Source organism: Pteropus medius, unplaced genomic scaffold, assembly GCF_902729225.1.
Source record: "Pteropus medius unplaced genomic scaffold, Ma_sr-lr_union100, whole genome shotgun sequence".
Classification (NCBI taxonomy): Eukaryota; Metazoa; Chordata; class Mammalia; order Chiroptera; family Pteropodidae; genus Pteropus; species Pteropus medius.
This window is the reverse complement of record NW_024344371.1, coordinates 9,709,808-9,725,499: the sequence shown is the minus strand read 5'-3', so window position 1 is coordinate 9,725,499 and position 15,692 is coordinate 9,709,808. Positions and strand designations below refer to the sequence as shown.

Sequence of the window (15,692 nt, the reverse complement as noted above, 5' to 3'; positions counted from 1 at the left end):
GCAAGCTGGGCCCTGGAGGTGAATGAAGGGAGGGGTGGGGTGGAGGGAGTGGCATTAGAATGCATTTCAAGAGAGGACTTAGCTGGCTGCAGGGTATTTTCTAATAATATCACAACATAAAAATCTGTTAATTTCCTAGTTTGATTTTATTTTAAATAGGACTCTATGTTAACTTGAAAATATTTTGCTGGCATAAGTATGTATCAAAATAATCATCATCTCTCACCTTACTTTCAAGGAAAAATGTTTTTAAAAGCTATGAGTCCATTTTTATCCTCTGGTTGACTGAGACCACTGTCCTCTGCCTCTGGCAACTATAATGTTAAATTTCTCATCGGTATTAAAAAATAAAATGCAGGACGTGTGTATGGAATAGCGAAGGCTGATTTAAAAGCACATAGACCATCAAACTCGTCAATGCCATTGTAAGGGGCCCGGATACCAGAACCTCACTCTCAAAATGATCTTTGACACAATGGCTGAGGTGGGGTACAGAAAGGATCTTTTGCCTGCCTATGAGGTTTGCAATACGTATGTCCCCGTTTGGTATGTGGGGCATCACAGCCTCGCTCTAAATGTGTGCTCCAATTGTAGCAAATCAATATGTTATAATCCACATATTAACCCCTACAGAAATTGTATTTGAGATTTATTTTTCTATTTCTGTCCCAGAAAAACTTTTGCTGTCCTTAAGAAGTGATGCTTTCATAGTTTTAATGTTTGGCTGTACTTCCCTTTTTGCTTTGGTTACTAGGAACTGCCTAGCTAAATCTGAAGCTTTATCAGACCATTTAGAACAGTTCCTATAAGCCTCTGCTGTGTCCTCTTCTGTGGCAAAAGATTACCTACCTACCGTTAACTTTTCCCCTTATTCCCTGGTTCTGTTTTGCCATTATTTTTTTATTGTATATGTTTATGTAAGCTATTTCCTTTATAAAAAAAAAGGAGGGTATAAGCCAACAAATAAATATTTTTCTAAACTTTAAATCCTATATCAAACTAGAAATGTTTTTTATCATATAAAGTCTCTTTTGGATTCTTAGTGATTAAGCTCTTTACATGTTGAAAGAGATTTCACAAAAGCTGGCTACATATCATTGCTACCTTTTCAGTGTTAGAGAATTCACTGTTTTCTTCATTTTCACTTCTGCCTATTCCATTATAGCTAGAGAGCAGAGTTCTGTTGAGTAGCTCTGAAGGCCATCACCGGGTAGAAGAAGTCATTTAATCTCCATGTAAACTGAACTCTGCATCAACGTTTAGGGATCTTCCTTTAAGATAAGGCCTCAGGGTGAGTCACTGGAAATCATTTCTACCAAGGGAAGCAAGTCAACAGCGTATTTCTACAACCTGAAACCGCATCTTGGATGTTAAGTTAAATATCTGTCTGGCAAAGTCAAAAGGACTGCTGAGGAGGTTCAGACATCATCATAGATCACTTCATTCCTGTCATCATGACAACATGAAAACATTTTACAGAGAATAACTGGCGTGCACACACCCACACACACGCTGGACACCAGGAGCTGTTACACTCTGGCTGTCTCTATATTCATGCTACACAACAGAGCTCAGCAGAAGTTTATCTACTTAGTTTTCTCACGAGCCAAAAAAGAATCCTAATTCTTTCTTGAACATAAGCCGTTTTAAAGCCACCATATTTATTTACATGTTGAAAGAAAATAAAACTGAGGAAGGAATATCTTGAGTTACAAATGCAGGCACAACTCTGCTCTAACAAACTATCATGCTCACAATATTCCTCAATAATCTCATTGGTCTTTTTTTTTTGTCGATAAGTCTTTAATGATACAGTTACATGCAGTCTTTATTTAATGAAACTATTTAAAAAGGAAATGAGAGACCATAACTTTATAGATTCCTTACCACTGTCTAGAATTTGATGGACTGATCACTAAAGCAAAGTTATAGGACACGAGCAGAGCATTTGGTTTGCATTTAATTAAGGGTGTGTGTGTAAAAGATTAAGTATTAACTTAATAACTTTGAGTACATTTTACATTGTATGTCACCCATGACCACTCTGCATCCCTATAACTAAACGGGGTGCTGAGGAAACGTGGAAGGGTGATGTCTCAGGAATCTCAACTATCTGACTAGGACTTAGAAGATTAACTGCGTTGGAAATCCCTTCCCAAAATATTATCACAGATTATTTATCCTCTCATTCTTTGGGCACTTAAAAACATACCATGCTCTTATCAGATTATTTTTATGTTAACCCAGAACTATTCTTAAACTTCAGTTCTGAATGCTAAATACATACATTGGTATATGCAAAAAACACTTCCAGTGACTTACCCTTTACCATTTCACTTGCATAATGCCTCCAAAGGAAGATCTCTGTCTTGTATCTCAGAGCCTCCACCTGCATATTTGACTATTTCTGGCAACACTGAACACATCCACCCAGTGGGCAACAGCACACTGCAGCCAGCGTCTGCCCGCGGGGAAGTCAAAATGCTGACTATTGATAGGCACTTTAAAACCCATCGCACATAAAAGAAGGGAATGACTGCACAGAAGTTGCCAGCTAAGTACCATGTCTATACACAGCTGCTTTATTCTGCAGAAACCTCGATGATATGTCTCAGATTTTAGGAAAAGACTGATTTAATGTTACAGTAGAGAAGCAGTGAAATAAACTGCTTTTAAGGAGAAACCAGCACAGGGTTAAAGCCAAATTTTTCTTGAACAGATGATATTTCAGATGGCCACACTATTCCAGATGCATCAATTTCCTTGAAAATCCAATCCATATATGTGCATATGCTGTGCTGGCAGGAGGACTGACTGAAATGGCCAAAACCCAAGAGCTAATATTCTTTTGGCCAGAATAATGCAATTATTATTTTCCTAGCTATCAGTCTAAGCATACAGAGCCATCTGTTATGCAAAGCAAACATACACATCTCAATTACAGAAAATGCAGTTGCCTTGACAGAATTTGGATTACACCACTAACCAGGGCTGTAAAATGTGTTTTGAGCTAGTATATAATGGATGCTTTTCAGGAGTCCCCTAATTAGCATTTACCTGCTTAAACTAATTATTCATCCTTCTTCACTGGCTGATTAAACTTTGTTGGATACTCTGCATAAAACAGATGAATATGGCACTGCAGAACAACAAACAGCGGTGTTTCCGGTTCTGTACAGTATTAACATGGTGGCACACTAATTTCAAAATTGGAGATTCCCAATACTACGTCCCAAACAGATTAAGATAAGGCTTAAAGTCTATTAAAGGCAATTACAAAACCAGAGATTTCAATGAGATACTTCAGCAAGAATACTAATATTGAGTTAACAGTAGCACAGTTTCTGTCATTTGGTTTCCTGAAGTCCACATAAAATAGAATTACTCTATACACTAGCAAATTGCTCACATGCTCTTCAAGGAAAAGTTAATGGACCCCTCACTTGGATTCTCAACAGTAAATAATCAAATTTGGCAGTGTTTCTTCTCCTCCCCCAACCCTCCTCAAATGCCAAATATCTCTCTTTATTATTTTCCCATGTCTGTCTTGATTTCCAGCAAACTCACTAATAGCCAAAAGGTTCCAGCCATGCTGGAGGCCCCCCTTAGAACAGTGCCAACTTTCAGAAGCAAGGAGGGTGGAGTGGGTCCTGCTTAAGAGGAGAGAGACAAATCTTATCTCCATCTTTAGCTCCAAGGGGCAACTAAATGAGGAGTAGATTATCCATCTGGCAGATCATCACACAGACAAAAAAAATCCCTCCCATGGAGACTGCATTTTCCTTGTGCCAAACCACCAGATGAAAAGGGTCAATCTCAGCCAATCACCTGTATAGGCCCAAATATCCAGATGTTCAGCACTTTTATGGAGAAAACATCTGGATAATTAGCTGGTTTGTAAACTTTTCTTCAGGGTATATTGGCATTCTGTAGACATAGCCTGTGTCTTGGGATCTAACGGAAGTAAAAGTTTCGTGTTCCAGAGGAATATTGAGAACTAACATCTAGGATTTTGTCCCGTGCCCCATTTGCTTCCACCTTCTTTTCTTTTAACCGCTGACAGATCCACGTGAGTAATTAAACTGCAAATAATGAAAAGCTATCTTAGTTTACGAATTGTCTTTCAGCATTAGGAAGCATTTGCAAAAGCAGCAAAATATATCCTTGTTGGAACCCTCCCTGCAACACATTTTAATGGTCTCTTTCAGCATTTCTTGACTCCAGATGACTCCCTGTCATTGTGTCAGCTCCCAGGATAATGCAGGGTACTCCATAAACATCCAGTAATAGGACACAAGGGAAGCGCTATTACTGTGTCCCTCTCCTATCAGGCACAGAGGTTCCAAAGTTCAAAACAACTGAGGGAAGAAACTTCATTTGTTCTCAATAAATTAATAATGATCCTGGGGTCAGGGGGAGGGGCGGGCAAGGAGGGAGACTCAAGTTTTTGAGCACAAGTTTATTCTGACCGTTCCAAACTGACATACAATTTTCCCACTGACTTTGTGAGAAGAGACAGGAAGAACCATTCAAGAATAAATTTGATAATTCATGCTAAGCAGAATAGGAAGGAAAAAGCAGGAGGCTCAAGGAGGCTTCACAATCACAGCCAAGAATCTAAATAGTTTTACTTACTTGTGAGAGGCCAAGGTAGATGGAGACGGTTTCGGAAATGTATAAAAATTTTCCTTCTTGATTTAGTGCAAATACAAAGCCATCCAGGGACTGCAGAAAAAATACATACATAAACAGGTTAGTAAATACATATGAAGGAGATTTAATTAGTAAGGCATCTGATACAAAGCAACACATATCGAATAGAAGCTCATTTTTTTCTTTCATGTTTAAAATGGTCCTAAGACCTTTTAGTATTGCATTATACACGAACAAATTAAAGGTCTCAATTAAGATTACAAGCTTTCCTTTATTTCAGCGACTTCCTTATGTCCCTGTCCTTTTGATCAAGATATATTATGTTCATGTATAAAATCAAGTCATGCTGATTTTATGAGATGTTGCCTTTGTTTTTTTGGATTCAGTAGGTACTGAGATTGAAGCAGCAAGATTCTCCATTTAATAGCTGCACTGGAATGGAAATTGTAATGAAACGAGAGAAAAAAGGGTTCTTACAGGAAGAGCAAGTAAAATCACCACTTGAGCTACTATGGACATCGATAATTTACTAATTAATAAAGGATTATGCCCTCCTCACTCTCAGTGCTTACTGTGTTAGAACAAATAGGAAAAGCCCATATATTACGGGTGAAATATATTGGTGTTTGTAGGCTGAAACCTTACAAACTGTAATCTTTTTCTGCAAAGACTCTGTATTAAAGTTTTATTGTAATAGAGCTTTCTATTATGACTCCTAAAACAGAAACAAAAGAAGAAATGATAAAGGAAAAAAGAATGCTACACATCATCTGTGACTCCTGAAATCTTACTTCGCTTTGCAAAAGGAGGGGCTGCTTTTTCAGTTTTGATGAGTGGTGTAAATCATCATGGATTCCAACTGCTATAAAACACTCAAAATGAGAATAAATGTGTTTCAAATTCTTGCAATCCAAGTGCATGTTGTATCTTTCATCATCCTCATGTCTTTTGTTTTGCTTTATTTATTTATTTTTAAGCAGGTAGATTGCACAGGTACTGTTTGCATGGAAAACGAAGTTTTAAAGATTAGTATCGATAGAGGTGGTGAATTTGGATGTATGAGAAACACAATGGGAACAAGGTCTGTGGCAACACTAAATTAATGACATAACTTTAAAACATTGAAACGTGGAAGAAGCATGTAAAATTCAATTAGAAAAATGCACTGCCTCAACTCTCAACAGTAATTTCAGTCTCTTAAAATACTGAACTTGTTTTTGGAGCTATATATGAATATATAAAATATATATATTTATGTATATGTATCTATACATATGGTAATATGTGTATATATATTTATATGTATATATGAAATTCAGATTCCACCCTTCCTGATCCTTTTTCATAGACCTACTGGTCAGAAACTGTGGGTAGCACTCAACCTCTTCCTCTGATTTAGTAGGTTCTAAAAACAATTCAAAAGTCACATCGTATTGCTCCACATAAAAGCAAATTACATGAAAAACAAGAGTTTGGTTAAGATAGCACAATAATAATAGCTTACATTTATTAAGCAATATGTGTGTGCTAAGCAGTTTGCGTTCATTGTCTCTTTTCATTTTCTCAACTACCATCTGAGGTAATTATATTATTATCTACATTTTACATACAAGGAAATTCAGGCTTAGTAAAGGTAGGCAACATGCCTGTCTCTGGTAAGTGGAAGAGTTAGGATTCAAAATCATAGTCAGATTCAATAACTCTACTACCTTCCACTAAAAATAAAGATTCTCTAACTGGTATGTGTACATTAATGAAAAAATAAACAGTACAGCATTTCTTAAGTCAAAATATTTATATTAAGAGTCAGACTATAACTTCTTAAAACACATTACTTGTTTTTGAATGATTTGTTCAAATGATAGAATCCTCTCATTAGGAGTTGGAGACAAATGGGAAATGGGCTGACAAGAGAATTTATAAGTCACTTCCATATAGGTCACCTCATCACTTTTGCTCTATAATATCTCTCGTAGAACCAGCTATGGGATAGGGAGCAAAATATTATCTAAGGGAACTGGGTTCCTTAGCTTTGACAGAACTGTCACCCTCACCAGTGAGATCCAACCTTTCAAGCTCACAGTGTGGTACAGTGGAAACTTATTTTGAACCAGTGCAGAAGGGAGAGAAGTTGCCTTTGCAGAAGTTTGAAAAGGATTTCATTTCAACATGCCTTCAACTCAAACAAGATGTCTCTTGTGGATGACTCATGAAGATTAAGACTCTCCTGGCTTTGACTTTTTCTTCTTCCTCATGGAGAAAAGGCCTTGGTCAGGTTTTCCATTCAACCTACTAGCCATGGTTGGTTATACAATAACAGAGATTTGTGTAAGCCATCTTCTCAAACCTTAAAATGCCACTGTCAGATTAGAAGGACACACAGAGAGAGATCACAAGAGAACTTTAATGGGGACAAGTGACAATGTGAAGTCTGATTGGGAGCAGAAGAAAGGACTGATGGAGATGGCATAGAGATAATCTGTAGTCTAAACCCTCGTTTTATAGGTGAGGAAACTGAGGCACAGAGAGCCTAAGTGGCTGGACAAGATCATACAGCCAGCTAGTGCAGAACCAGGATTAAATCTGCTGTACTCCAATATTATTTAAGAATTTATAACATTATATGGTCCCGGTTGGCTTATTCAACTCCCAAGGAGACTGAATTTCTCAACAGTGGGGCAATGTCTTATTGAAATTTATCTAGCCAGCACCTAACAACTGCTCAGACAAGGCTTAGTAAATCCAGTTCTGCCTCCTAACCTAATGCTCTTTCTCTCATATCACACATGCTAGAATGACTAAGAGGGATGCCAATGATTTCTTCCAAGAGTTGTTTATGGAGCTATTAGATTATTTGCAGATTCTGACGCCACAGATGTCTAACATAGTCTGGGGTCTCTCCTGACATTTGGAAGATCAGAGTTAGACTGGATTCTTTCATAGTCTTCCAAAATACCCAGTGCTGTTCATTTGCCATCGACACACATCCTTTACTTTTTCACTGAAGGGAGTATAATTTTTTAACCTTAGGTTCATATCTCATGAACCTACTAAAATACTTGCGGTCTGGACACTATAGCAGGGAAAAGGAATATCTGGAGGCTAAACATCTGATGCTATTAAACAGCGGCGATCTAAGAACTGGCCAGTTTTGTTTGGCAAAAATAGAGGCTTTGACACATGTTCCAATTTCCTGGTGAGATTAAAACGAGTCTATGTCTACATGACACAAAGCATCCAGTCAATTCAATTAAAAATAACAGCCAATTTGGTGGGGAAAAAAACAACTACTCAGATTAGTTGTTTGTCATCATACAGGTAAACAAAACAAAACGGGTTAGTTAATTTTCACTTTTATGCTTATCATTTCAGTCAATTATATCTACAGTGTGAAATGAATGTCTATAACTCAGGTTTGATTACCTTGTAAATAGAGAATGGGATATGAAACCAAGTCTACAGCAGATTGGCAAGGTCGCTCTTCACACAGCCGTTACCTTCTCATTCAGGGTGACCCCTGTTCATAGTTAGCTGTATTTTGCCACTTAGAAAAATGTTAAGAGTAGCATCAATATTGGTTTCATGTGGGTGTCTGAATGTTAAAAGGTGGGAAGAGGAAACAAATCTTCAATCAGTTATTCTTGGGAACCAAATGTGATTAATCTGAAAGTTCTGTGGAATTTTTAAAAATTTTAAATCAAGAAAGTTACTATACATTGAGCTGTTTCGATCACTGCAGGCTACTTTTTAATTTTTTTTTTAACTGCCCACTGTTTTCAACAGGCACCAATTAAAATTCTGGGGTCAAAGGGTTAATTACATCTTCTAACTCAGTATGTAGAATTTTCTGATTATTAACTAAGGTTGGATTAAGATGAAAAAGAACCTACACAAATGTTAATGCTAGTCCCTCCTTGAGAAGATTTATTATAAAGCCATGCTGAAATCTATCTGCTTTCCTCAAAGCAGATGGAGAATAAAATCTTAGAAGAAATAGTAAAACAGACATTTTAAAGGCATACAAGTAGCTGCTTTATCAAGACAGTTTTCTTATTACTAAAACCAGTTTTAAGCCATCACAATGGGGCTGATAGGTGATTTCCTTTGTCACATCCCAGGAAGTCTATGAGGTACACATGCAGGAATGAGGCTTGGATACAGATGTCAGGAGCTACAGCATTTCTGAATAATAATGCCTGTAATTATAATTTATATCCCCTATCATCAGTGTAACATATAAAGTGTAAGGCACAGTTTCTTAACCACAAAAGCCTAGTGCCTCTAACAGTATTTGTCAAATGATGAAGTTATTTCCTTGCAGGGTATGAAACTAACTATAGCTTCATGACGGAAGGTATACTAATATTTAATGCATTGTGCTAAATGGATTTATATTTGTTGAAGTAGTTTTATCTCTGCTTTTTCTCCTGCGTATTCCAGTGTAGCCAAATTTCAGAGTGAAACTTACTACGGTGTCCTTACAGGGACAATTCTCATGTATATCACTACTCTAAAATTAGTGGTTCTTTCTTCTACATACTAATGCAGAAGAGAAAAAAAAATCACCTCAAACTCTTTCCCTATGACCTAACTCCAGTTAGAGTGAAGAATTACCAGTAGGCTAGGTTATTTTAATGACAGATTATTTTAAACTAAGCTTTCACCATCTGTTCCACCCCCTAATTATGAATGCAAAAAGAACATATTTCACAATTACATCAGTAAAAAAGTAAGATATACGTGATTTAAATTCATGCATGTGCTCCACGTCTAATGCACTGTGCATCTGTGATGTTCTTCTAATTCAGGCTTAGATTATAGAGAAAATACCTGTCCATGATATAGTCTCTAATACTCACAACCACCCTCCCCTCCCCACCCCCCCTCAAATCCAGGGTTTTTAATTGTTGAGACATAATTCTTTACGGAAAGAGCAGAACATGAATTTGAGCACAATGCTTGCCAGCCGTTAGACACAAGATTTTTATAACAGCTAAAATGGCTTTGCTGTTAATAACGGAGTCTGTATGAGAAAACTGCTTCTGCTACCTGAGCAATGGGTTAACATCAGGAATAACTGAGTCTGCTCTTGCAGCACACCTCCGTCATCGTGTAAGGCTGTGTGAATAAGCCATGAATGAAGCTTGGCCTGGAGAGGCGCGACAAGGCTCCAATACCTATCTTTCCACTCTGTTTTGGCAGCAGATAAAAGAGTTAGAAAGAAAAAAAGTCTTTCTTAATTTTTTTGGCCTCTGGATACAATAACACTTTGATAGAGCTCATTAAAATGCCATATTGCCCTCTGATTGCACTCAGGAGGTGATGCTATAGCGCTCACGCACACACATGTGGACGCCTAGCTACTTCAAGGAGAGCCTGGGACGTGGCCCAGAAGTACCCACATGTATCTGTTTATGGGGAAGAAAAGCTTCCCAAATTTTGTCTTTGCAATCTGAGTTTTAACAATTAAGCACTGTGCAGAAACAGAAACCTGTTTTTAAAAAAACAGGAATCTAAGTTAAGTATATTTTCTCAGAGTGGATAAAAGCAGACATCAAAGGTTTGGGCTTTTATTTAACTCTTAAGAATCTCCCAGAGCTGTCTGTCTCCTGTGCCTCTTCCTTTACCCGCCACTCCCCACCCCAATGAGTCAATAACATGAAGGACAGCACAAGTCATATTATCATGTACCAAAAGCCACATGTTCCCTAATCACAACACCAAATTCAATTAGTTAGGTAAAATTTGACTATTTTCCCACTAAAAAAAATTCCAGAACAATAAATCTTGATGCCTCAACACACCTTTCCTAACAGTTTCCTAAAACACACAAATCCAAACATCTTGAGTGAAAAAACAGCGCAGAGAGGCACAGACGGCCTCTCCTCAGTTCTTAGAGAAGAGGTACCAGCGTAAAAGGGGAGATGTTGAGCTAGTGAAATGTTAAAACATGAAAAGAACAAAGACATCTGCTTTCTGAGCAAGGAGATCAGGTTTTGCTTCTGCTCATTAAAATTCCATTTTGTGGGAGCTGTGTATCAAAGTGCTGACCTTTTTTTCTCTGGGATGCTAGTTCAAGCCTTACATCCAGCCTTGAGGGATGTAGATTTCTTGATTTGAACATCCAGCCAAATGGACAACAGGCTCTGGTATAAAGACAGTGTCTGGCATTTGGTGGAATCAGAAGTGTCTGTGTCTCTGAGCCACCAGGGACAGCACGCAGAACCCACATTATCTGTGGCTTGTCCTGGGGCAGTGGGACTCCACTTGAGGCATAAGTGACCATGTGCTGCTGCTCACGAGCACTTTTTGCCTCAAGGAGAGGATTCCCACAAGTTATTCTAAGGCACAAATATTCATTGGAACATTAAAACATCTCCTTTTTGTGCATGTGGTATAATATACTGAAACACAGGCTCCTCTGAAACCAGGAGCTAATTCCTTATTGTGCACCTTTCCCTTTGAATTCAGAGTTCTCTTTCAAGTTAAAGAAGGAATTTCCATGTCAGCAGGAGTAATATAAACAGTACCAAAAGGCTTAAAAATGTCACTGCTTTGCTTTGGCTACACATGGCGCTTGGTCACACGCAGGGTTCCAGGTGTGTTTAAAGTTGTCTGCATTATACAAAACAACACAAAGAAAAGAACAGATATTAATTGTTTCTTGGACATCCTATTCTGTAGATCACGCACTACTAGAAAATAGAGGATGGTCATATTATATCATATATATAATATGTATATATATAAAATATACTCTTATATATAAAATATATAATATATGCCATCACATTATATTATAGGATGTTTTAAACAATGCTCAGTTCATTCAAATATTCACCATAGAGGGGAGGAAAGGAACAAAACTAACATTTGTCAGGCAAATTACATAGACCAAATGTGAGACAGGTATTATTAAATCCTACTTTACAGATAAAAAAAACTGAGGCTCAGGGAAATTAAGTACATTGTCCAATGTTACACATCAGTATGTGGTAGATGTAAGAAAGGACCCTCCTTTTCCTGCTGCTGCTGGGACTACCTGCTGGGTATTTTAGTTGTTTCACACCCCTTCGTAGTTGCTGGAAATCTGTGCTTCCTCCAGCATTTCTTTCCACATAAGCGATTCTCACGCTCGGACTGTTTAAGTGTGATGCATTCAGAAAACACCTGTTGAGTGCTTACTATGTACCAGGCCGGTGCCAGCTGAGGTTTCACAAAGCTCAAAGAGGATCCAACTCACGAGCTGCTTTCTTGAAAATTCGTTTGTGGATCTGAGACTAAGATAATGAGTCAAGCTAGAAATTATAAAACAAAAAGCCACAGGGCAAAGGCAGTTTCCAGCTTAGGATACCGTCAAAACATCATGGGGACCACTGTCTGATATCACCAAGCTTCACACCTCTAATATGCTGTTGTTGGGATGGAAAAGGCATGGACTGATGGAATTTGTATCTTTTTTCAGCGTTACTGAGGTATCATTGACAAATGGAATTGTAAGATATTTAAAGTGTACTTTGTGATGATGTGATATACATCGTGAAAGGGTTTTTCCCATCTAGTTAATTAACACATCTATTGCTTCACATATCTATCTTTTGGGAATTTGTAAATGTACAGTCAAGGTGCTAATGTCTAGGAGAGGAGAAAGGACCTCACAGTTAAGAAAATGATAGGAGAACCACACCTCCCAACAGGCAACTGCCAGGACAAGACGTGAGTCCCAGACGTGAGCAGGCCACAGGGCTGGCCAGCACACTGACCCCGTGCCCCATCTCATAGTTTTCCATTTATACTTAGGGTTTTGTTCTTTCTGGCTCTGGTATTATACATCTATTTTATATAGAAGTCAATGTGAAAATAAGACTGATTTTACAGAAATTTATTTTATATTCATGTTTACTTGACAGTAGATTGTCAATGATGCAAGGTAGACTCATATCGCTGTTTCTGTTATGGCTGGTTATGACATGACTGTTTATGGGGCAGGTGAGAACTTTAAAAACAGTCTCTTTAAGAGAAAATAATGAAAACTTTCTACATATATTCCTTTACATAAGGAGTTTGTGTCAGGGGTAGTAACAATGATTAAAGAATGCTATAATGAATTTAGCATATTAAAAGACCATTTAGAGACCTGAGATAGTAATCTGGTACATTCATATAAGTCTCATTTCAGTAAACATTTATGGGTATCTCTAGGGAAAAGGTATTAAAAACATTTGTACTGAAAGGAACTTGACTGTAACAAATATAGTTGGCATCGACTGAATTATGTTTCCCCTAATTTCATATATTGAAGCCATAATCTCCAACGTGGCCAGCTTTTAGGAGGTAACTAAGGTTAAATGAGGTCATATGGGTGGGGTCCTAATCCTATATTGGTGGTCTTATAAAAAGAGAAAGAGAGAGCCATCTCTCTCCATGGGCATGCACCCAGAAAATGCTATGAGCGCACATAGCAAGAATGTAGCTGTCTGCGAGCCAGCGATAGGTTCCTCACTAGAATCCTACCATACTGTCACCTTGATCTTGGACTTCTAGACTCTAGACCTATGAGAAAATAAATTTCTGTTGTTTAAGCCACCTAGTCTATGGTATTTTGTCACGGTAGTCCAAATTGACTCTAACAGTAGTTTATAGAGATTCTGGTTGGGGAAAATGCTTAGGTCATGAAAACCGTTATATTAATTTCAGAAAAAATCATTATAACTAGACTCTTGGTTCTTTATTTTATATATAATTTATATAATTAATTTTTACTAGACTGACATAAAGCTATAACTATGACAGACTAATAATAGAAAGTTGCATTTAGTTCCAGAAATCAACAATGCTTAGGATTGTTTTTGAAATTTTTTTTCAAGTAATTGCACCTCTTCTGGGTCTTACAATATTGAAATATTTGTATTGGTTTTCTGTGCATTTCAAGTACTTAGATACTATACTGCTTCACTGTCTTAGCTCCATACAAAGCGGAGCTACACATGTCTGTGAAAATCAATTATTCTGATGAAATTGGGAACCTGGTCCTAGATGGTCTTGTGATAAACAACTTGGTTTACCACTGGCTATGGCCCTCAGCTGCTTTGCTGACCTTCTACTTTCATTTCATAGTTGGCCACTAAGTCTTGGTGAGAAGGACCAGCGTACACCACTTGTCCATAGAGCTCACATTTCATTAAGGGCTCCAAGGAAATGCTTCTGCTTTTATCCCCACATGTCTGTTTAATATATGTGAAGCAAAAGAGATTGTAGATTTTTCTTGTTTGGTAACATACTTGCATTATAACTCATGTCATAAGAATTCTTCAGAGAATCTCTAGATGGTATCCTTCAAAGTAGAGCAGTTCAGCATATGAAATTTGCTAGGATCAAATTTGCTAGGTTTACACTAAGTGACAGTCTAAATACATGCAATAAAAGCAGTGGTGCTTGGCTATATATTCTGGCTTCTGCTGTGGTCCAATTCAGGAACAGAGTGAAAGGGCTGGGCTGGAGTAGAAGAGCTGTGAGTAATTTTTGTGGGATAAAGACATTAGTAAAGAAGAAAATTAAATTCTGGTATTTTCTACTGACTTACTGAAGTGAATTTTTTTTTTTTTTAAATATGAAAAATGAGATTGGAGTTTCCTTTCTCTTTCTAATCTAATTCAACGGCTATCCTGACTGGAAGAGAATTCACTGCCATCACTGAACAGTAACTGGCTATTTTATTATTTGAATTTCCTGGATCAAAAGATGCTTTAATCAAAATCTCAGTGAGATTTCATAAGAATCATGGGACTAAAGTTGTCTATAGAGAAGTATAACAGAAATGCAAAGATAAAGTCTAAAGAGACTGGCTTGAAGGTAAAATCAGATATGTCAATGATTTAAAGGCAGACAATGTATCTAAACTATGGAACTACTGGGCTTACCATCTCCATGTCTCTGATCCACCATATGAGACAGTGAAAATGATACGCTCAACTATTCTGTTTTAGCTATTTGACTGATGAGTCAATCACTGTGATGATTTTTTTCCTTTAAATTTTTGATTAAACATTTTAAAATTTCCTCAAATTTGCTGAAAAATATTCTAAAGATATAGTTCTGTTTTATTTTGAAGTCAAAGTTTTTTACTAGAATAATGCATCATGGATGTTAAAGGGCAGATTAGATCACTACATAAACTGTCATCAAACGGTCAATTTTTCAGGAACAAATCTGTTCTATAAATTTTGAGATGCCTGGATACTTGGTTATATGTAAATATATTCTGAGGTGCCCACATTGCTCTTTTAATTACCAAGCAGGGAGGAATCATTTCATGGAGCTAACAATGCCACCATATAAATTTCCCAGGGTAGAAGGTAGTGTCACAAGTTTTTGCCCAAACATAATCTTTCCTTTCCCTCTTATCCAGGAGTACTATCATCGCATGGATTGTCCCCTTTCTTGGGTTCTTTAGTGAAGTCGTAGGCCAGTAACTGACGTCCTAGAATCTGCCAGAGAATGGCGGAGCTTGATATTCTGCTTTTTCCTAAGCAGCACATAGTGTGAGCCTGCAAGGCAGGTCTAACTTACTCTTCATTTTGTCTGGGGCTATTTGGCACAGGATGTCTCAGAACATCACATATCTTCTTTAGCTTTACAGGATGTATCACCTAACACACCAATGGAATCACCAGATAAAGTATTTTCGGTGACTCAGGGCCACGTGGTTTACTGAAGTTGTATAATAGCCATAACATTGTACATCCTACAAAGGATTCACTGTAACAGTAATCTAGGTTATGCATGATCTATTCAAATGCACTGATGTGCAAGTTCACAGTAATTCCAAAAGAAATTTGCAGCTGGCCATATTGATAATTCATTCACTAGAAACCCTGAATCAATAGTCTCAGTCTAATTCTAATGTGCACAATGATCCATTTACCCACTCTTTGACTTAAGTAGCTAAAGATATGTTAAAACAAAAATAATCTGAAAATGGAAACATTTTACCATTCAATGCCTTTGATGAATGACAGTCTACCTCTCAATGACTACTG

At 37.4% G+C, this 15,692-nt stretch overlaps 1 protein-coding gene across 14 annotated transcripts in view; it reads right to left on the bottom strand.

Annotated features, from left to right (window-relative positions):
- Positions 1-15,692, bottom strand: part of NPAS3 (neuronal PAS domain protein 3) — an 803,227-nt gene that overhangs the window by 226,040 nt on the left and 561,495 nt on the right. For all 14 annotated transcript variants that reach the window (XM_039870508.1, XM_039870506.1, XM_039870507.1 and 11 more), the window contains one exon: positions 4,636-4,725. In XM_039870508.1, the coding sequence (XP_039726442.1) occupies positions 4,636-4,725 (90 nt within the window). The remainder of the gene's footprint in view (positions 1-4,635; positions 4,726-15,692) is intronic.